The sequence below is a fragment of the Ursus maritimus genome, unplaced genomic scaffold (genome assembly GCF_017311325.1).
Source record: "Ursus maritimus isolate PB19 unplaced genomic scaffold, ASM1731132v1 scaffold_15, whole genome shotgun sequence".
Classification (NCBI taxonomy): Eukaryota; Metazoa; Chordata; class Mammalia; order Carnivora; family Ursidae; genus Ursus; species Ursus maritimus.
In genome coordinates this window covers 54,493,968-54,516,442 of record NW_024423897.1, presented here as the reverse complement: position 1 = coordinate 54,516,442, position 22,475 = coordinate 54,493,968, and the positions used below count along the sequence as shown (strand labels likewise).

At 38.3% G+C, this 22,475-nt stretch overlaps 1 protein-coding gene across 1 annotated transcript in view; it reads right to left on the bottom strand.

The window, feature by feature from the left end:
- Positions 1-22,475, bottom strand: part of CTNND2 (catenin delta 2) — a 736,406-nt gene that overhangs the window by 390,251 nt on the left and 323,680 nt on the right. The window contains exons 3-5 of the mRNA XM_040630544.1: positions 16,423-16,457; positions 15,915-16,031; positions 522-694 (exon numbers count right to left, since the gene is read on the bottom strand). Of these exons, the coding sequence (XP_040486478.1) occupies positions 522-694; positions 15,915-16,031; positions 16,423-16,457 (325 nt within the window). The remainder of the gene's footprint in view (positions 1-521; positions 695-15,914; positions 16,032-16,422; positions 16,458-22,475) is intronic.

Genomic DNA, 22,475 nt, shown 5'->3' with positions numbered 1-22,475 from the left:
GCACATTTCAAAATCACACTTGACAAAGTGTAATAACTACTTCTAAACCCATCTCAGTTATCTTCAGAAGAGTTCTGTGTGCTTGGTTATGCATTGACACTCTGTTCCTCGATACGATGAAGCCCAAAGAATGATTTCATGCTTTTTATTTTATTGTTAGGAGAAAAAAATTTGTTCCAGGTGTCCCCACATACTCAGAATGTATGTCATATTTATGTCACACAGAGACACAGAAAGAGTAACGAGACACACGTTCACGGAGATCAGTATGTACAAAGTGGATAGAGCACGAGTGACTCACAGACATCCCTCAAGAAAAGATCTACAATTCACTGTTACTCGATAATCCTATTTTATTATTCATTTCCTACGCTCACAGCCCTGAAGGCATCTTTCCTAAGTTATGGGGCATGCCTAAGAAAGGCAGGAGGGAACACCACAGCCGGCTCACAGCCCTGCTCCCCACCTGTCCCCCGGAGCCCAGGGACCAACACAGCAGAGGCGCCCATCCCCACACGTACCTGGCTGAAGGTCTGGCCCGCACCTCGGGCTTGCGAGCCGCGGGCGGGGAGCTGCGAAGGGGCTGTCTCACTCAGGGCCAGGGTCTGGTTGCTATGGTAGCTGGCCGGATACTGGAAGGACCCTTCAGGTTTGGAATTGAGCTGAAGTGCACTCTGGGAGAGCAGGCTGGGCCCTGCATTGAAAGTCATTTAGAGCTGTAAGTGACGGCCTCACTGAAGCAGAAATGACATGTATTATTTATTGAGAGTAGCCTAGAATTATCACACGCACACGATTCCAGCCATCTATGCTTTGAATTCTGAGAACTAAAATGACCATATAATTCGACTCTGGCTCTTAAATGAGATTTTTTTTTTTGGCGGTTTAAAAGTTCTCAGAGTAGTTTTTTTTTTTTTCCCCAAATGATCTCATCTTGACCTACATAGAGACATTTCTTTTGAGACAAATTAGTTAATCAAGTAGTTATTTTTGGATTACACAATATCAGAAACATTTGAAATAATTTAAAAGTCTATCTTTCGGTTCATGTTAATTGTGTTAATATAATTATATCTCCTACTTAATTATCAGGACGCTAAAACACTCGAAACCTTGCCATCAGTGGCAAATTGTATTGTCTAGTGATGTAATACCTCAATGCCTGAAGGGTGGACAGTGTTTAAAATATTAATAGGTCTTCAAACAATGTAGAATTCACCCTGATCTCACATGATACCCGACGGCTGGTTATCTTTGCCATCACAGCAGTGCACAGTAGAACAATGAGAAGACACAGTGTTAAAATTGGTGCTGTTAATGTGGCTGATATTACAAGTGATGGAGAAATGAGAATCAGTGCCTGGCCTTATTATTTAATTATATTTTGTATAAGAGACTCTGCCTTATTTTCTTCCATCCTGCTTCGATGGGATCCTCGCAAGAGTTTGTCCATTGTCTTTTTAAGCAAATTTCTTTAATCACATTTCCGACTCACTCTGGGAGTTCCAAGAAGTAGGAAGAGTGTATGCACTTGTTATTTTTCATTGTGTGGCTTGAGAGGGGTCTGGGGTGAGTAGAGGAAGTTGGACGGGAAGGATTTGGCAACCCAAGCTCTCTTAACCATAGTACAGTCACTTCTTTTTTGAAAGAGCATAATTATATACACATAGACTATGGTATTATCATTACCCCGTCCTTAATCTCCCTTGCTGGCTGTTTTAGACTGTAGTATCATTTCTAATAAATGTGGGCAAATTTCAGGTTCCTTACTTCTTTCTTTTCAAGACTACAACATGACTTTCTTTCAAATGAAACCACAGATCCGACATGCAATGGCCTTTTCTTTTTTGTATAAAAATATTGTGTCTTCCTTAAAAAGCATCAGTTCCTATAACATTTGCCATTTAAGAACTTCCCCCCACCTTCCCTTTAATTCCCTAGTGAGACTTCTGAACAATGCAAACATACATTCTCACCCTTGGATATTGAATAATAAGCCAATTAACCAATACAGGTAAGATTGGCTATTTTGAAATCTGGAAAAAAGTCAAGCAAGGATATAAAAATGTTCCCATCCAGTCCCAATTTCATCATGAAGGGCATAACAAAAGTACAATTGTAATCCTTTTTCTTGTAATTTAGAAAATAGAGTCCCAAGCAAACAGTATATACCAGATGGTGAAGTTTGCAATAGCCTGCAAAAAATCGTTTAATCCATACTGATGGTATTATAGGCCTAATCACCAGAAATACGATGTCTCTATGGGGAGTGCAGTTAAAGTTTCATTGTGGATGCCAGGAACATATTGTCCCCACTGCTGCTCGGGAGACTTCAAGGCACAGAGACAGAGTCAAGAGGCCCAGGTGAGGGGCAGGCTGAGATATAGGAGAGCTTGTGGAAGGAAGAGGAGCCGGGGTGATGGGGGCAGGGGGAGGTGGCGACTAATTGCAAGGAGGAGGAAGAAGAGGGAGGTACTGGGGGACCAGCAATAAATTGTGGCCAAAGGCTTTCTCCTTGGTCACTACCCTACTAATGATCACAGCTCAGCAGAGGAGAGTGAGTTCTGGTGAAAGAGCAAAGGCCCTTTAAAGTCAATGGTCACCACTCTACCTGACAATGGGCACCTTCCTGCTGAGATTTCCTTTGGGTACTTCTTTCTACCCTGAGGTAATGGCTTTCCTTGGCCATGCCCCCTCCCCCATGATAGTGCATCTCCAGGGCGGTAAACGTTGAAACAGATACAAGAGTGCACAGATCTTTGGAAATGTCAGTAAAATGAAATAAAATAAAGCAAAATCTTTAATTTCCTGTAAATAGTTGGACACAATTTTTGAAAAAGATTTTATTTATTTATTTGAGAGACAGCAAGAGAAAGAGTGAGAAAGAGAGCACGCACAGGAGCAGGGGGAGGGGCAGAGGAAGAGGGAGAAGCAGGCTCCCCGCTGAGTAGGGAGCCCATGTGGGCCTCCATCCCAGGACCCTGGGATCATGACCTGAGCCGAAGGCAGATGCTTAACCAACTGAGCCACCCAGATACCCCAATAGTTGGACATAATCTATAAAGCAAGAGAACCATGTGTCCTGGTTACTTGTCTTTTAAGAAGACTGCATGACTCTGCTTTGATGAACTTTCTTGCCTCTGTAGTCAGCAAGTCCAACAATTCTGTAAATTCCGAATAGATTCATAAAATTATCACCAGAAATCTACAAACGCTTTCCATGCAGGATCTTAAGGTAGCAATTTAAAGTTCCTTTTCAAAGGGACTTCAATTAAAAATGTGATTTATGTGCTCCTGAAATATACATCATGAAATAATCAGATCTGCTCATCTTTTATACAATCAGTCATGTATTTGATCAATACTCAACGAAAACAAACCGAGATTCTCTATCTCATTACTTCGTTCACACATCTCAAGCATGAAACCTAGATGCAGTCTGACAAAGGTAATTGCAACAATGAGCAATGTATCATAATGTGACAGCACTGACATATCACCTGGCAAGGGCGAACCAGGACAATAGCCGAAACACTACGTGCCTTGTAGAAAGATTTCCATTGCTCACTAGGTTTCAAATGAATAGCATTTATTCATTAGAATTTTAGAGAGCAAAGCTATATGAGAATATGAAAAAGGTTAAAATTATAGGATAATCCTTAATTACTTTATAATGGAAGTAAAATTTACATATAACTAACTCTTGATTACCTTTATTAACATTACTGTGCATTGAGGTAGAAAATACAAATTTTCCAGAGGTTTTGAAAGCATTTATAGTCTTGGGCTTTAAATTATGATTGTTTTTCCTCCAGAACTTTTGACTTTCCATCAAGTCTTGGCTAGAGGCTTGGGCTAGAGGTAATATTAGACCACAGTCGTGAGGATATGAAGCCTATCTGCTGGGGGTTGAGGATGCTGTAAGAGGGTTTCTTAAGTTGTGGAGAGAAGAGACTGGGCTTTAAAATTCCACCAAGGGAAATGGAACGTTGCCTTTAGCGTAATTAATTGTTCCAAAAGAAACCTGAACTATGAGCAACAGTGGATCACCATGTCCTATTAAGTCACAGAAAGCAACAGTTACCCTCTGGTGTGTGTATGCCTTCAGGGCATTCACTGTGATTTCTCTGCCCATTCTAGATCTTTCCCATCATGGAACAGTCCTCAAAGCTGAGCCCAGGGATCTGCTCAACAGGACTCAGTCCAGGGGCCAGGAAGAAGAGGTGAAACCATCATCTGATAAACAGATAAAATTCAAGACAGTATGTGTCCTTGATCTGATCAAGACACAATAGTCCCAGCTGGACAGAGGGGAGAAATCGAAGGGAACTACAGAGTTGAGGGACACAAAACCAGCCATGGATCCTAGAAAGATACTTGAAGCAATGTATCTTGAGTGTAATGCCAGTATCTCAGTAATATCTCACTGTCTTCAAATTCATCAATTGACTAGAGACCACAGAGCAATCTGAGAAAAAAAGTGTCCTTGAGTCTTTTTCATGATTTTTCAGAAATTCAAACAGAGGTGTGGAGAGGCTGTGTCACACACTTGGAAAAATGAAGATGAGACTCGGATCCTCATCTTCTATCCCCAAATCCAGGAGTCCCTGCTGTTTGCCATCCAAGCAGCATTAAGTCCTATACACAGACCAAAAATTCTCCCGTAAAGAGAAGCTAATTTGTTTGCAGGAGAAATCTTTATGCTTTAGACTGGGGTACTTCTCCAATGAACCTCTCCTTAGGGACTCTGGGTGTTGGCTGGGGAAGCTCGCTGTCCACCATCAGTGGGACAAAGATTAGCCTCAGCAGGTAGAAAGCTTGAAAGGCTGATTTTGTACATAAAAATTCAGACTCACTTACAGGTCGTATCAGTGTATACACTATAATATATCATCTGTTTCTTCTTAACTGAGCTAGAAATTCTAGAGTTTTCATGATGATACATTCTTATGCTGTTGGCACAGGTTTAGAGAGACTTCTGGAATTGCTAATTCTTGCCTGCTTTAGCTAAATATCGGTCTCAGAAAATAGTGAACCTTCATTCAACTACACACTTTGCAGTAACATAGAAAAGGCCAAAGGCCTACAATGTGGCATTGCTATGTCATTATGCAGGCCACAAGCATGCCAATGGGGTGGTGGAAAAGAATCCGGACTAGAACTCAGTAGACCTCCATGTTTACGAAGGGACATGATGAGAATGCTGAAGCACCGATAGTACCAGCTGACCTTTACTGAGTACTTGCGAACTTCCAGGAACCGTCCAGAGCAGCTGATATTGTTAGCTCACCGCATCTTCACAAAGACCCAGTGAAGAAGGTACCACCATCCCCCTTTATGTCAGTGAGACTGAGGGTTGCATCAACTGAGACCACACAACGGGCTGCGTGCAAGCAAGGCATCTGGCTTCAGAGCGTGCGTTCTAAACCACACTCCATCATTCTGCCTCTACAGATTTTTATCTTGGCAAATTTGAGCACCTAATGAGATAATGGATGTGAAAGTGCTTGGAAAAATATAAACTGCTTTACAAATGTCAGTTTTCAGTATTAGTATCTAATTATCTAATTACATAGCCACATGGTCTGATCATAATAAAATCTTGATTGGGATTTGTTTATCCTGAAAACCTTATTACAGTACTGCCCCATATATCACTTAACGTTTTCCTTCAACACCTCGTGAGCTTTCATTTTACAAATGAGACATTCGAGGGATAGATCATTAAAATGGCCTGCTTAAAATTAAAAACAAAACCAAACAAAACCTAGTTGTCAGAGCCAAAAGATGATAAAGCAGAAGTTCTCTCTGTCCCCTCAGCCTGAATTTCCTTTCTCTGTCAACCTCAAAACTCATTCTTAAAGAGCCATTTAAATGTCACCTCCTCCACGCAGCCTGACCTGATGCCTGAGAGCTCAAAGAAAATTCACCTTACCCCCACCATGCTGCTTTAACCCTCTGAACAGACCAGACTCTGAGGAATTTGAATGCTTTAACAGAGATTTGTAAATATTACACAACAGTTCTCCAGAAGGAGGGCAATAGGATGGAAGCAGAATTCTAAATATTTACAATGAAGGCAGCAGGACTCTATTCAGATACTGGAGAGACTAGGACCAGGGATTTCCTACAGCGCGCAGAGAAAGGAAACCCATGGTAATTGAGGAAATCTTAACTGGTGGCTACTTTAGAAAGGGGGAGAAAGGTGCACAGTTAAGAGACATTTTAAAAGAAAAGCTCACGGGGACTTAGTGACTAAGTGGGCAAGAATGAAGGAAAGTCCAAATGACTGCACTGTTGATTGGCAGCTCTGCAGGGGGAGCTGGGGAGGTTCCCACAGTGCAAAGTAAGTCCTCCAGGAAAACCCCGCAGACAGGACCCCGTGGTCATAATCAGGCACATGCCTTCTCTTTCTACAAGTGTTTAGGTGATTTCCTGGGACTTGCTAATTCTGGTCTGCTTTAGTTGAGCACCTGTCCTAGAACCCAATGAATAGTCACAAATGAGCATGGGAAAGCAGAAACTCCCAATGATGTGGCATTCCCAAAGAAAAATTGGTGTGTGTTGCAGCCTTGATGTTTTGGGGAAAGATGGGCTGGCTTTTTAAATTACAGAGCTGGAGGAGATGGTGGGGATTTATGTAGTTAGAAAGGGCTTGATTTTAATATTGGCTCAAATATCACCTGACAAACTTAATCTTCCTAGGTCTTACATAATTTCCAAGACCAAAGTTTGATTCTATGTAAGTGAAATTTTAGGACAAGGTGTAGCTACCAAAATTGCCAATAGTGGGGGCTGAAGCAGCAAGAATAAGACAGGGACTCTAAGGGGGTAGTTAAGCTATTGATTTAATTCCAAAGGATCATTTTTACCATTAAAGAAAAAAGTGCTACTAACAAAAATGCCCTATTAGAATTAGGCAATGCCTCCAACAGGGACTCCATGAATGTTTTGTTGAGGCTGTTAATTCAGGATTATCAAAGGAATAATAAACATACAAACTGAGGGACACTTTCAGGACTGGACTCCTGACTGGCAGCTTTGTTTAAACGTACATTTGTCTGGAAATTTAGAAACATTTACTCTTAGGTTAAATTGATTCTGTCAGAATGATATAGAAACTTATCTTTACGTAGACCATGAAAAATAACGCCAACAAGATTCACATGCATCTGTAACTGACGCAATCTGCATTCGTTTCCATGTTCTTGCTATCCAGTCTCTGTGGAAGGTTAAGAATGATTTGAAGGTTGGGACACCTGGGTGGCTCAGTCAGTTAAGCAGCTGCCTTTGACACAGGTCATGATCCCAGGGATCGAGTCCCACATCGGACTCCTTGCTCCTCAGGGAGCCTGCTCTCCCTCTGCCTGCTGCTCTCCCTGCTTGTGCTCTCTCTCTGTCTGACAAATAAATAAATAAAACCTTCTTTTTTTTTTTTTTTTTTAAGAATGATTTGAAGGTTGGGGCGCCTGGGTGGCTCAGTTGGTTAAGCATCTCACTCTTGATTTCGGCTCAGGTCATGATCTCAGGGTGGTGAGATCCAGCCCTGCATCAGGCTCTGCACTGGGCATGGAGACTGCTTGAGATTCTCTCGCTCCCCCTTTGCCTCTTCCCACCCACCATTATGTACACACTCTCTCTAAAATAAATAAATAAATAAATAAATAAATAAATAAATAAATAAATAAATAAAATTGAAGGTTAAGTATTATTATGCTTTAAATGAGAGTAAATTTTTAGAGCAACATTAAATAAACAGAAAATCTTTTTCTTACAGAAAATATTGCATTAGAATAAAGAAAGTAGTTGGTGGAAATTATATATACATATACAAATGGGCTGCTAAAGATCACAAAATCAATGAGAAAAGTGGTCAATGAGAAAAGCTGTCAGATTACCAAATTGATTTTAATAAGCTCAAAGCACTTTAGTCATATCTAACTGCAAGAGTAAAAATATTGACTTTTGTTTATTCATTTTTAAAATATTTATTTATTTGAGAGAGAGAGAGCAAGTGGGGGGATGGGCAGAGGGAAAGAATCTTCAAGCAGACTCCCCATTGAGCATGGAACCCAACACGCGGCTCGATCTCACAATGCATGAGATCAGGACCTGAGCCAAAACGAAGAGTCAGTAGCTTAAGTCACTGAGACACCCAAGCGCCCCTTGACTTTTGTTTACATTAAACTACTACTAATCACTTTCATTTATAGTGGCCATTTCTTCTTTATGGCTTCTGGATACATTTATCAGTTTAAACTTACTTGGACTAAGAGGTGGCTAGTGATGTTAAACTGGTTATTTTCTTCTAATCTTCATTACTAACTTTAAAAGCTTGTAAGTAGGAGTTTCACTGAGGAATTTTGCTGAAAATAGTGGTTAAGTCCATCCACCATTCCTAAAATTAACCGAGGGAAAAAGCTTGAGAGGCTTGTTATGCAAGACAGCTCCGAGTGATGTGGCTGTTTTACAGGCAGGGCTGTTTCTATCCTTCATTTCTAAGTCTGTCTACAGAATATCAATTTTGTCTGGTCACCTGCTTTCAATGTGTAATGCTTTATGTAAAAATTAAAACTCTAGTGGTCCCAGGATTAGAGCAGTACTCATTTAGTTTTTAAGCTTAAAGATTTAGATTCAACCAGTGCTACTGGCTTAATTAGTAGGCTTTTTCAAGTTTGACTATTGTATATGGATAAATAGAAGGTCATTACTGCATTCACACTATGCAATAACTCAGTTTCTTTACAGCTGTATACAATAGAGGGAAATGAACAAAATGACATTTATCACAAAATGAACTTCAAATGTATAACTTCTGTTTAAAATGTATAGCTCAAGAATTTTATTATGCATGGGACTTTACATGATGTTATAATCACAGAACAGTATTTTTTATAGCTCATTACAATTTCCAACTATTTCCTTGTAAAGTTTTATCTTCAGACTATTTACCATTTAAAAAATTAATGTAGCACAGAGAGGAAAAGCATTATTCATATTTCTTCATAAATTAATTGTCTAAAGATAATAGATTCATATTTCTTATTATCAATAATTGTGAAAAGAAACAGAAAAATCAGTTCAGAAGAAAACAAAATATAAAAGCTTAAATCTTGAAAACACTGTAATTTATTTGTGGAATATATTAACTTAAAGAACCAGCATTTCATTTGCCACAAATTACAGACTTTTCCTTAGAAATCTGCATGACGTGCCTGTACATTTTGTTCAGGTCCCTGATCCAGTATCTTCTCACATGGAGGTCTTCCTGGCCCCTTGAAATATTCTCCCAAAATTAGAGTTCTCATAGCACTTTCATGCTCTTAAAAATCACCGAGGACCACAAAGAGCTTTTATTTGTATGGGTCACACAGAAAGCTACTTACTGCTTTAAAAATGAAAAATGTTTAAAACCAGATGGCAACGACGCCATCACGCAACATGCAGCTTCTGGAAAGCTCTGCTGACTCTGCTTCTGTGAGACTCTTTCACCCTCATATGTGAGAATGAGTGTGGAAAGGCAAGTAACATCGTAGGATTATTGTGAAAATTGATGCCTTTGCAGGCCCCCTGAAAGGGTCTCAGGACCCCCCAGGATTCCCAAGTACATGTTGAGAACCTTATTCTACTCCACCTCCTACTGACTTTGTCATTACTGATAGCAATTATGTACTTGACCTTGTACCTTGTAGAATTCAGATTGATTTCAGCCCTCTCTGACTAAATGTGTAAATGCCACAAAGGCAGAGACTCTCTGTGCTTTTAATAAGTATTTAATACATACATTTAAAAATGAAGGACTGTAACACCCACCTGTGCCTGTAGTGGTGCAATAAAAACCCAGTGTATTAAGAGTTGATTGCATCAGTTGCTGTAGAAGTGACTCGATCTTGGGCAGCGTTAATGTTTTAACTTCTGGGGGAATCCCACAAGGCGTCTCCACAAAGTATTCCCAGGATACTCCTTCTTGCACTGTCCCCTGAGCAAAAGTGTGTTTGCTCTGACTCTCTCAGGGAGCTCCCAGCCTCTCTACTTTTTCTCACACTCATGCGAGTTCTGATACGTTCCTCACTTTCATCTTCACATTTGTGTTCTGGGCACCTGTGGTGCTTTGACAGTTTCAAAACCCAACTTATTTATTTATTTTTTAACTAAAAATTCCCATCAGGCTTTAAACTTCGTGCTTGATCCCAGGACATGCTACTACAGGTGGAGATGATGGGGTTTTTGTTTGTTTTGTGTTTTGTTTTGCTTTGTTTTATTTAAGTAGGCTCCACACACAGCCCAGAGCCCAACGTGGAGCTGGAACTCACAACCCTGAGGTCAAGACCTGAACTGAAATCAAGAGTTGCATGCTTAACCGACTGAGCCACCCAGGTGCCCTGCGAATGATATTTTTATGAGAAATCTGCATCATGTTCTGCCTTGCTTCAGGGACGGAGAAGGAACCCTTGGTACTTTATGCCTTTGTCTATCCCTTTACTTCCTACATTTGCTTCTTTGGAAAAGATATGCCTTTTAAACATCTATATGATAGAAAGAAATCAAAGAAAAATAAATTGAACATTAGTTGAAAACCAGGTAGAGGTGGCATCTGGAAGAGAAATTGAATTATAGCTTCTAGGAGGGTATTACTATGTCCTGTGTGCCACCTGGGTGTTTTCCCTTGACTCTTGCACGTATCTTCCATTTCTGCTATTGTTAACTCCCTATTGGCCCTACAACGCCAAAGGTAGTGGAGAAAGTGAGTGTGAGTGAATTTTGAAAGGAAACAAATGGATGCATGTAGTATCTAAGGACAACTTCAGACTTGGAACCCTGACAAACTTCTGGAAAGGAGATTGTCTCATTTGCATTTCAAAATCTAAAGGCATACGATGAAGTGATTTCACAGGAAATGAGCAATCCAAGGATGAACTCAACTAACTTGAATAAATGCATTTCCAGGAAAAGACTTGGGGTCTCCAGAGTCCAGGTGACAGTCCTCAACCACAGGTAGAGTGGGGGGAGCACCAGGACTTAAATCCAGGTCTTCTGACTCCAAGAATGGGATGGGCTACCTTTTACCCCTAGCCAGAGGCTCTACATTGGGTTTAACTAAGGACTGTTTTCTGCCATAACAGAAAATAAAATAAACCAGTTCTTCTTCCCGGAGCATATCAATATTGCAAGCCACATGATCAATATACTTATCATTTTGATTATTTTAATTATTATAAAAACCTTATAATCCTAAACCACGTTGGCATCCTTTGGTGCCATGCTTACTAGGAATTATGAAAATATTCATTTCATAAGGATGTCTCTCACCTTTATTATTATTTCTGCCTAAGAATATATGGAGTTATATTCCACAGCATCTTAATAACTTGATCCCTCAACAATTTTCTCACTACATAACAATTAAGTATAATCACAGCAATTAAATAAAAATGACAGACTGTAAATCAACAGTAAATAATATATTCACCTCTGTCCAACTACATACGATTATTCTATTTGGAGTCTATCTGCTCAGAATAGTAACGTACAAGACTGATTCCTGATTTTTTGAATATGTTCTGATTTGAAAACTCGGAATAACATTCTTTCTTTACAATAACATTCAGAATATATTAAGCTCCTAAATTGTTTTTTTTTGTTTTTCCTCCTGAATGCTGGGATTTTCTCGAATATGGTGGAATTTTAATTTGTCTATAGGCTACAGATAGAAATACTTACTATTTCCAAATACAATATTTAAGCAAATTAACACTATCTATAGCCATGTCATTTTCTCCCAAGTTGTCCATTCTATTTCTGATTTTGACTGGCAAATATTTTTCTTAATTTTTGGATACGATATAATCACCCTTATCTCTGAGTTTCTATATCCGGAGATGCGTGGATTGAATAAGGTACTTAGTCCAAGGCAGTTCAAGTCAAGCTGTACATTATGTGAGAACCTAATGGCCCCAAGCTTCTATCAGTAACTTTTTCTTTTTCCCCCCAGTAAAGCAATAGCAATTCTCCCAGTGACTCTGTGACACATATTTGTTAGACCTGAAATTACACAGCCGACAGTCATGAAAAAGTGGCAGGGTGGCAAAGGTTGTACACGCGATTTACATACTGTTTAGGATAGCACTTTTTAAAAAATGCAAAGTGGTAGAAAACCCTGATAAGTACATGACACTCTAGTCAGTATAGTAGAGCAGTTACTGCTTGCCTCAGGGTCAAGAGGATGGATTTACTAAGACTCAAATTTATTTTAATCAGACCTTGGAAAGAAAAATAACAAAAGCTTTTAAACACAGCAAATGAAACACTGTGTGCTTGGGGGTTGAGACTGGGTGTCATTTCAGTGCTCTTTCAAGCTGGTTCTAGACTGTATTTAGTGCTGTTTTGAGCGAGGACTAAGAGACTGGCTCTCAAGGGCAGTGTGTCAGGTTCAATTTCACTTCAGCTATTTCATGTCGGTTCCGGTAAGGAACCCATCGAGTAATCACCAAAACAAGGGACTATCGGAATCTGACGGGCTTGCCCTCATCATATGAAATGTGTCAAAAAGTCACTACCTATCTATGTGCTAAGTTTATAAAACAGGAGCATAAACATGGTATGCTCTTCTACTACTAATGGGATGTTGTGCTGATTATATGCTTTGCTCCCCATAATTCTCTGCCCTTCTCGTCTCGTAGACTGTCTCACGGGGGTCCCTTGCTCTTTGGCTTATGATCAGATTTGGCCAATAGGAGGCATCAGAAGGCAGGAGGAGAGAGGTTAGGGTATTTACTCTTCTGCTCCTGCCAGGACTCTGCTGGTACTACTCCCTGGATTCTTCCTTCAGGACGATTGTGGTAAGGGCTTCCCTCTGTTGCTGCTACTCTTCTCCCTCCCCAAACATTGTTTCTTCCCGTAATCTTGCCCTCTCCTTTGTAAATAGTCCCGGAATTCACTTCTCTTCAGTATAACTCTTTGGAGTAGAATCTATTTCCCAGATGGACCCTGACACAAAAGCAACTGAGACTTTTATGACCTTCTCAACAATTAAAATTAGTCATAACTGATCCCTAAAATGATAGTTACCTACTCAGTATTTTTAAATTAATCTAAGTTTTACTTAATTAGTTCAGTCTCAAAGTGACTGAAATGGTAAGAACAAATGTATCATAAGAATAACAATATTGCACATTTCACTGTGGTTTAGATCCTTTGGCATAAAACTTCTGGGTGGTGGTTTTGTCACCTGTTTTTTGTTTGTCTGTCTGTTTTGTTACTTTTCCTATCTCAAACAAGGAGGCAGGGGCATGCAAGAAAAACAATCAACTAAAATCCTATAAATTTCAAAAAGATAATCCAGTACATAATAACACGATGTAACTAATCTTACTGAAAGACAAAAATTAAGCAATTGTCAAATACATTCCAAAAAAGCCCTGACTGGAGTATTTAACTTTCCTGTATCTTTTGTAGATAACTTTTGAACACATATTACAGGAAAACAAAAGTGAACACTAAAAATCCATCCATTTCTCTCACGTGCAAGAGTGTCTCAATTAGGAAAGCTCAGGATTATTAGTTGATTTGAAGTTATTTAAAAGTTCATGGATTTATTCCTTCTACCACTTTATCTCTTCTACTATTTTGTTTTATATTACTTTATCTCCACATTACTTTTATTATTCCCATCTTCTAGTTTCTTTTGATTTATTTAGCTCTCTTTACAGTTTCACCAAAATGAGTACAACATTCCTTTACCTTGTCTTTGTTTTTAATAATGAAGTTAGGTTTATTCTGAGTGCAGTTTTTTCCCCATACCCCTATGTTCTCATTATAAAATATTGCTACTTTATTTGCCTTTTAAATAGTATGTGATTTTCTGTTTTATCGCTATTTTTACTCAGAAGATCCAAATGCACGTTTCTTAATTTTAATGTGAATATATTTTATCGTTTTATTTACCTTTAATTTTACTGGATTATTATTAAAGAATGTGACCTTTCTACACTTCTCAATTTTGGGGATTCTCTTTACTGTCTAACAGCTGATCAAGTTATATAAATATTCCCTGGACATATACAACAAATAAATATTATCATTCAATGGATTTAACTTTTTAGATAGGTTTATTACATTGGCTTATTAATTATTTATTCCAATTTTATGCATCTTTTTCTTCTAGTATTCTGTCTGATTCTGAGACATGTGCATTGACATGTCCGGAATAGTATTTTTTATCAATTTCTCCTTTCATTCTTAATAATTTTTGTTTTAACATCCTTTCACTATTTTGTTTGGTGCAGCCTGTTCACTTTGTTAGCATGAGTGTACTGCATCTTTATAAGTCAAGACATTTTCACTGAGATAATTCCTCTTCGACCCTGCTTAGGGCTTCTGCATTAAATTCCACTTCATCTCACAGATTCTTCCCGATCGCACTTTGTGTTTGTTGTATTTGCTGTTGCTACTTTGCTCCTTTAACTCCAACATTTATTTCATTAATATAAGTGTGTCCCTTATAAACATCACATAATTATTTTAGCTTCGTTTATTACAAACTTTAATTTTTATTCTTTTCATAGAATTCAGTGTCCTCACCTGGAGTGCTGGTTGATACACCTGGTTCATCCCTTCTACATTAACTGGTTTGCCTCTTGTTTTACTTTTTCCTGTACCTTCTGGGTATTGAAGGTTATCCCCTCTCCTAAACTCACAATAGAATATGTTTCTCTATTATTATATGAAAAATGTGGTATCTAACATCTCCTCCCCAAGACACATTTTATTTTTTCTCTGCTTTCCTTACTCGAACAAAGTGAGTACCTGTGTCTCAAATATTAATTAAATATAATTCTAACTGCAACCACCCCTGTAAGGGAGATACATTTCTTGACTCTGAAAGAGAAGTAATAATTCTACATTTTTAAATATAAAATACAGAGGACAATGATACTACAAATCATGCATCTTATTTTAGAAGTTTTATTGAGGGGATGCCTATGGGTTTAAATATACCTCGATATTCGTGATGATATTTTCCTAAGTAGTGGTATTATAAAAATTGTAGAGAAAGTGAACTAATGTGTACATTTAATGGTTTCAAGATCAGAATGCTATCTTATTCTTATATCTTCCTTTTAAATAACAAACCTTCCTGGGTATTCAGGGAAATTTTATTTTTTTTAAATGAAGAAATAAAATGCTCCAATGATTTCTGATGTAGAAATTACCAGGGTGATATATGTTTTAATGATTTAATTTTTGGCTTTTTGTGGGATTTTATTAAACTAAGTCAAGAGAATTTTATGATTTATTAAAGCAAAGCTCGTTTCAATTCATAGCACTTTTATTCCTAAGCCTCAACCACTATGCTTGAAAAATATATAATTAGGAGGAGATGAAGAAATTTTTAAATATTCTGCTGAGGTTAATATGCAATGCAAGATGGCTACATATAGAAATATAAGGGGTCACTGCATAGTACTATAGCATAATACTAAGTATTTAGTACCGCATATAGTATATTGAATTTTCCTATTTTGTTATATAATTGTCATACTGTTTAAGATCTCTACCAAAAATGATCTGTATAAGTAATGCATGCACAGTTAATTTTAAAGCAGACACTGTATTGATTAAACAAATATATGCTAAGTTCGTTCAGTGTGATAGTCTAGATAGATGCCAAAGGATATTAGAAAATTGGTGAGAAATCTAGATGCCAATTACTGATTTAAGAGAGCTTGTGATCTAATGTGAGTTGGGGTGGGGTAATGTGGGAAGGAATTAGAGGAGAGTGGAGTGAAACAGATAAGACAAGTATAAACACAGGCTGAGGTCCTATTAGATACGACTCACTGCGTTAATTATATGAGGATAAAGAATACTCTTATATTTTAATTATCTTCAAGTATAACTGTCATGTGACTTACTTTCACCTGTTGAATAATCCTGTGGGTCAAGTATTCCTGATTCCTGCAGTGATCTAATACAGGAGTCCACCAGTTCAAGACCCGTTGTAAGTTCGTCTTCGATGTCTTTTTGACCATCTGAAATACAACATTTTCAAGTGATGAATAAACCCATGATACTGTTATTATTAAAGCTTTAGGCTACTCTTTAATAATGAAAGAGTATCCTAACCAAAGATATTACCTCCATGAAGTTCTTATTAGATTTCACATTGTAATTCTTGGTCAACCAGTAGCAAAAGCCAAGGCCAGCCAACTCCATGTATCCATGAAAAACATAAAAGTTTCTAGGGAATTGAGAGAATTTAACTCTCAGGAAATCATGAGCTATCACAAAATCATTTCATTTTAGTGTCGTGGTGCTATCATGTCCATTTTTATCAGTCTTTTTCTAAAGTTCACAATGAAACTAATCATAAAGATACAATGTAGAAATAAGTGTAAGCTTCATCAGGAAGTTGTACCTTACCTTGTGATTGCCAGTGAAACTGCTCTTCCGCTGAACTGCAAAAAAGAGAATACACAGGTATAATGCACTGGATCAAAACCAAGGACCCTAGACTATAAGACACAGGTGCATTAGAGTAGCAATGCACTACTGGTTCCATGGTGTGTCTTATGTATGTATGTATGTATGTATGTATGTATGTATTTAAACTGAGAAAACAGATTCTGTTCTGATGCAATCTTAACTTTAATCCATTTGATGTATATCTCTTTTGAATCACAGATACTGGCATGTAATAAATGGACACTCTCCTGTAATTTTCAGAGAATAGCTCCTTTTTTTTTTAAACAAAGCCCAACCCATTATATTCATCCCTTACAACAGCTTCTACACGGATGAAGTTCTGCACAATTTCAGTTATTTTAAAGTATGAGGCTGACTAGTTTCATGCAGACTTTGTCAGGTAGTCTGGGAAAGATAAAGCCTCCTTTTTCATTAAAAAGATACAAAAAAATCTATACCTTCTTCCAGACATATCACACGAGCAGTTCCTTTCAGCTGATTATTACTTTAAATTAAGTAATTTAAAAATTATAACACTTTACCACCAACTGAATATACAGTTCCCAAATTCTCACTTTACAAATACATCTTATAAGATGACCTAGGTAGAAAGGGTTGTTCATATACACGATACGCCAAAGACACTAACAGAGTTCACCTATGGAAGCAACGGAGGTTATTTTTGAACGATTTATTAAATAGATAAATAAATTTAAAATTTCTAAATATCCATAACTCTTTCATTAGATATGCAAACACTTTCCACATGTCCCTTTTTTATATGTCAGTTTTGGTAAGAAACCTAGACGCCAGTTACTGACAGGTATCATTTTGAGAATGATTTTCTACACTTACGTCACTAAAACCTTTACTCTGATCAAGCGGCTTCTATGAATAGCTCATCAGTTGCATAACAGCGAGTGGGTTTTAGACCTTTCATCTGTACCTCAGAGATGGCTTCTGAATTCATTTACAGAGGGACAAGGGAAAGGGAATTCTGGTATAAATCAGCGTTCAAAAAAGCTGTGATTGATATACGTGAACGCAAGGGTAGTCCTTTAAGGGACACGTGACTTTTACAGGGTATCTTGCTCCTCAACCCATCCGTTTTGGGAAACTGGGAAATGGTTTCACAATGGTGAAAACTATAGACACAATTGATACATGAAATGATAACTTTACGAATTCAATCCAATGCAACTTCTTCTTGTTTCAAAGAAGTATGTGCTATAGAGTGGTAATATGGAACTACAAAGTTTCACACTTAAAACAGAAATGTAATCCTAATGTCAATCTTTTAAGAATTGCATGCATGGTCAGTTAGTAAGTGGCATTTTAAATAGGAATAAAAATGCTTTCGTATTTGTTGTAGGTTGAATGGTGCCCCTCACCCCCCAAAGATATGATCACATTAAATCTCTAGAAAGTGTGTGTGGCCTCTTATTGGAAAAAGCATTTTTGCAGATGTAATTAAGTTAAAGGTCTTCAGATGAGATCATCCTAAATCCCATGATAACTGTCCTTCTAAGAGATAGAAATGGAGGAAGACACAGAAGAGAAGGTTATAGGATAGTGGAAACAGAGACTGGATTTCTGCATCTATAAGCCAAGGAATGCCTGGAGCCATTAAAGAAGTTCTGGAACCATCAGAACCTGGAAGAAATAAAGAATGATCCCCCCCTCCCCTGAACCTTCACAGGAAACAGCCCTGCTGACACCTTGATTCTGAACTTCTAGCCTCCAACACTGTGAGAGAATACATGTCTTTTGTTTTCAACCACTCAGCTGTGATAATTTGCTATGGCAGCCCCAGGAAACGGATACAATATTTTTCTGATACAATACAAATGGTCTCTTGTTACACCCTCCAGGATTTACTACTATCCCTATGCTGCTACATTCCTTTGGCCAGCACAGCCCTTCACTAAGTACTTACTGTATACCTTGGCTCTGCTAGTTCCTGTCAACCACAATGCTCTTTTGATAGATGGTGAATAAAGGGTTATTGGTGTTAAATAACTTGACCACAGGGATCCTAAGGAGCTCAACAGGACTTACCTGTCCCACTAACCTGTCCCACTCCAAAGCTCATATGCCTCGCTCACAATAAAAAGTCATGGAGGGAAACACCCTCAAGTGACTTCCCACCTGAAGCAATAAGAGGAAATCGATGGAAGACGCTGCCCTCGCCACTCCTCTCCTTGCAGGCACACTGCACAGCTCACTTCACGCCCCCCTACACATAGACGGGGCCATGTGAAAGCCTGTGAGAGGAAGTGACAAGTGCCACTTCCTGCCCCAAGTGCAGAAGGGCAGGCATGAGATCCTCACGCTCTCTCTCTCCCGATCCTCGCTGAGACGGGTCCCGAGTAGGAGGGAGGAAGATTTCTGCCAGCCCCGAGAAGACACAGCATGAGTGAGAAATAGAGCACTATTGTGTGAAAACTCTGGAGTTGGAGGGGGGTTTGTTTCTGTAGAATAAATGTCACAGCGAGTAATACAGAAATGTGGCAGTATTTGAGGTTGTAAGGTGTTTCTTGCTTCTCTGCCTCCCATTTCCACAGTGTTGCACAGGGAGAAAATGTCTGGGGTCACTCTAACACAAATAAGGTGGTGTGACAGCTTTTACTCATCCTGCGAGTTGTATCTGCTCATCTACAATAACGGGTGATTTTATGTGTAAGACGACACACCCCGGTTTTATATAATATTTACTTTTTGCTCATCTCTTTCAAAAGGGTTTCAATTTTATGATGCAACAGAAACAAGCAGAGACACTTTGTATTACAACTGAAAGAATACCATTCACAGTGAATATGAAACTATCCTCTCAAAGCAGAGGAACCTTCCTTTTGGCCAGATAAAGAGCATTAATCATTTAAAAGTTTTCCCGACTCCCTTAGCACAGTTAAAAATGCATTAAAAGTATGACTGATCACAGAAAACAGAAGTCCCAAGAGAAACCTGGTTTGGATTTTATTTCCATTAAGCGCACACTTTACTCGCTCTGTTAGGGGATTCTATGCAATTGTGTATCTCATACACTTGATCCCTTCTCTTAAAAACTGCTTTTGGGTGGAGGCTCTTTAAAAAAGCAACCAAACTATTTACTCATCCAATAAACACAGATGATGCCTGTATCCCACACATTCTCCTTCCAGCTGTTTAGGAATTACTCATGGTGAACTTTCTCCCACTTATATCATTCAATTTAGTATAATATAAAAGTTATTTTTGAAGCAGTTGTAACTCCCATGCATGTTAAATTTTAGAAAATAAAGTTTGCTTTACTACCAACATGCTGTTTCTTGAAATAGAAGTAATCTGTAAAGAATTAAATTCAATAAAATAGAGATGTAATTTAGATGAGTCGGTATGTATTTAAATATAACTATGTACAAGTTCCAGAACCCAATTATTATGAGCAAAATACATATTTATAATAAAGACTACCTAACATTAAACTTTCAAACAAATACATAAATATGTACATAAATCATACTGCTAGGAAAGAGTTTTTAAAACAATATATTAGAAGCACAAATCCTGGGGCACCTGGGTGCCTCGGCTGGTCAAATGTCTGCCTTTGGCTCAGGTCATGATCTCAGGGTCCTGGGATCGAGCCTTGCACTGGGCTCCCTGCTCAGCAGGGAGTCTGCTTCTCCCTCTGCCTCTTCTCCTCTCCCCGGCTAGTGTTCTCTCTCTCACCTGCTCTCTCTCTCTAAGTAAATAAATACAATCTTTTTTTTTTTTTAAAGCACAAATCCCAATAGCCAATACTTAGATAGCTCTCACTTTAAACCAGGCAATATTCTAACTGATTTATAGTTAACTTTCATGACAACAATTTTGAGACAAGTACTATTTCCCCATTTTACAGATAATGAGACTGAGGTAAAAAGATGTTCAAGAACTTGCTGGAGGTCCCACCTCCAGCAAGCAGTAGAGGCAGGATTATGAGCCTGGGTATCCTGTTCTAGGGGCCACATCCCAAACTACCATTCTATTCACACATTTGACGACATCAAAATTAAACTCCCATGTGATAAAGACAAAAACATAAACACAAAGCCATAAACCAAGTTGAAAAAATAAGCCATGCCCTGGGAGAAGATATTTGCAGTGCGTATAACTTACAAAAGGTTAGCTCCCGGAACATTAAAATTACTCCTACAAATCATTTTAAGATAAAGATTAAAAGGTCAAATAGAAGAGAGGTCAATACACATATAGCTGATGCACAGAAGAAAAAAAATCAAGAATGTATGGTCACTGAATATATTAAAAGATACCCATACCTATCAGCCATTGAAAGAATATAAGCTAAACACAAGGCAGTTCTTTATACTCCACAGGCTGTCTAACGATTACACAGTCTGACAGTATTCTGTGTTGGGAAGGAGGTGGGGAAATAAGAAACTCTCGTACATTGCAGGTGAAAGAGTACATCAGTCCCTTGGGTGAGCAGATAGGCAATACGGGGTAATGCTTTTATATGCAGACGCCCAATCACTCAGTAGTCTGCTTGTAGGCAAAGCTTCCAGGGAAATGTGCACACCTGTGCCCGGGATACCTGGACGAGACTGTTCATGCCTACCTGTTGGCAGTAGCAAAGCCACGGCAACAACCTAAGAGGTAGTAACAGGGAATGGACAAATATAATAATGTGATTGCATACATACAGGACATATATATGGGATCAACACTATTCAGGAGTTAAAACAAATTAGCCAAATACATAACGTATCAACACAGGTAGTTCTCAAAAGCAAAATTAAGAGGGGAAAATGCAAATTTCACATACGTATTGCATGATCCCAATTATGTGAATTTTAAAAACACCGACTAAACAATATTGTGTATCTATACACACACATATATATACAAAGGTTAGTTTTTTAGTTTAAACTAGTTTCTCAACTATCTATCAAGGGAAATCATATAAACATAGATTAAAAAGGGACACCAAAACTCATGATAGTGCTAGGCTCTGAGGAAGAAAGAAAGAAATGCCTGAGAAGGGGTAAAGAGGGGATTTCTCTTTTATCCTTAATGTTTTACTGCATGAAAAATGAGTGAAAATGTTCACGTTACTTTCGGAATGCCTTAGGCACTTGGAATAGGAAAACATCATGATTCTTACATTTAGAATTATGTTTAGTTAAACGCTTAGGTAAATCCTTATAACTCAGTTCTGCATAATATCCCCATCATTGTTTGAATCACTCAGAGTTGAAATTCAAATAATGCAAAAAAAAAAAATCTGAAACATGTAAGTCCAAATCATAGAGGGAAATAATGGAATTAGAGCTGTAATTGCTTTTGTCTCCATTGTCTAGCTGATAAAAGTGACAAGATCCCTTTTGCTGTTTTGATATAAGCTTAAACATTTCAAGTAAGCAACCAATAACTTTCAAGTTCTGCGGGCATGATGTCGGGGGAAAAACTAGTTTAAATCGAAGAATAACCTCTGAGATCCTTGAGAAGTGATTTTCACCCTCATCATTTCCAGCATGATAGTTTCCTTATCCACCTCCAGGCTACTTCTAATAAATAAATAAATAAATGAAAGTTCAGAGAGTTTGCTTAATGTCAGGAGAAGATATCAAGCAAAGCAGTACCAGAGCTTCTCTGTCCGTCATGAATTGGCACGAACATCTTTTCTGATTTTCTTTTCCAGCTTTCAGATGCCCAGACCATCAATCTCTACACTGTATCATGTGGCATATGACTGCTCACAATATGATTCAAAATGAAATAAAGGTAAGGAACTACGAGGTGTTTTTTGCTGTTGATGTTAGCTTGCTTTCAAGTTAAGCAATGTACCTGAAACAGAAGCCAGAGAAACTAGCGCGAAGTAAACGGCTTCTGGACTAATATTTGACTGTCGCCTGTGGAAACCAAGGGCCTTGCGTTTGTGATGTCTGTGTGACCTAAAATTGTACTCTACCATAAAACACTTCTCCATACCCAGCTTCACATGCAACCACATCACAAGAACGGGCACTGGT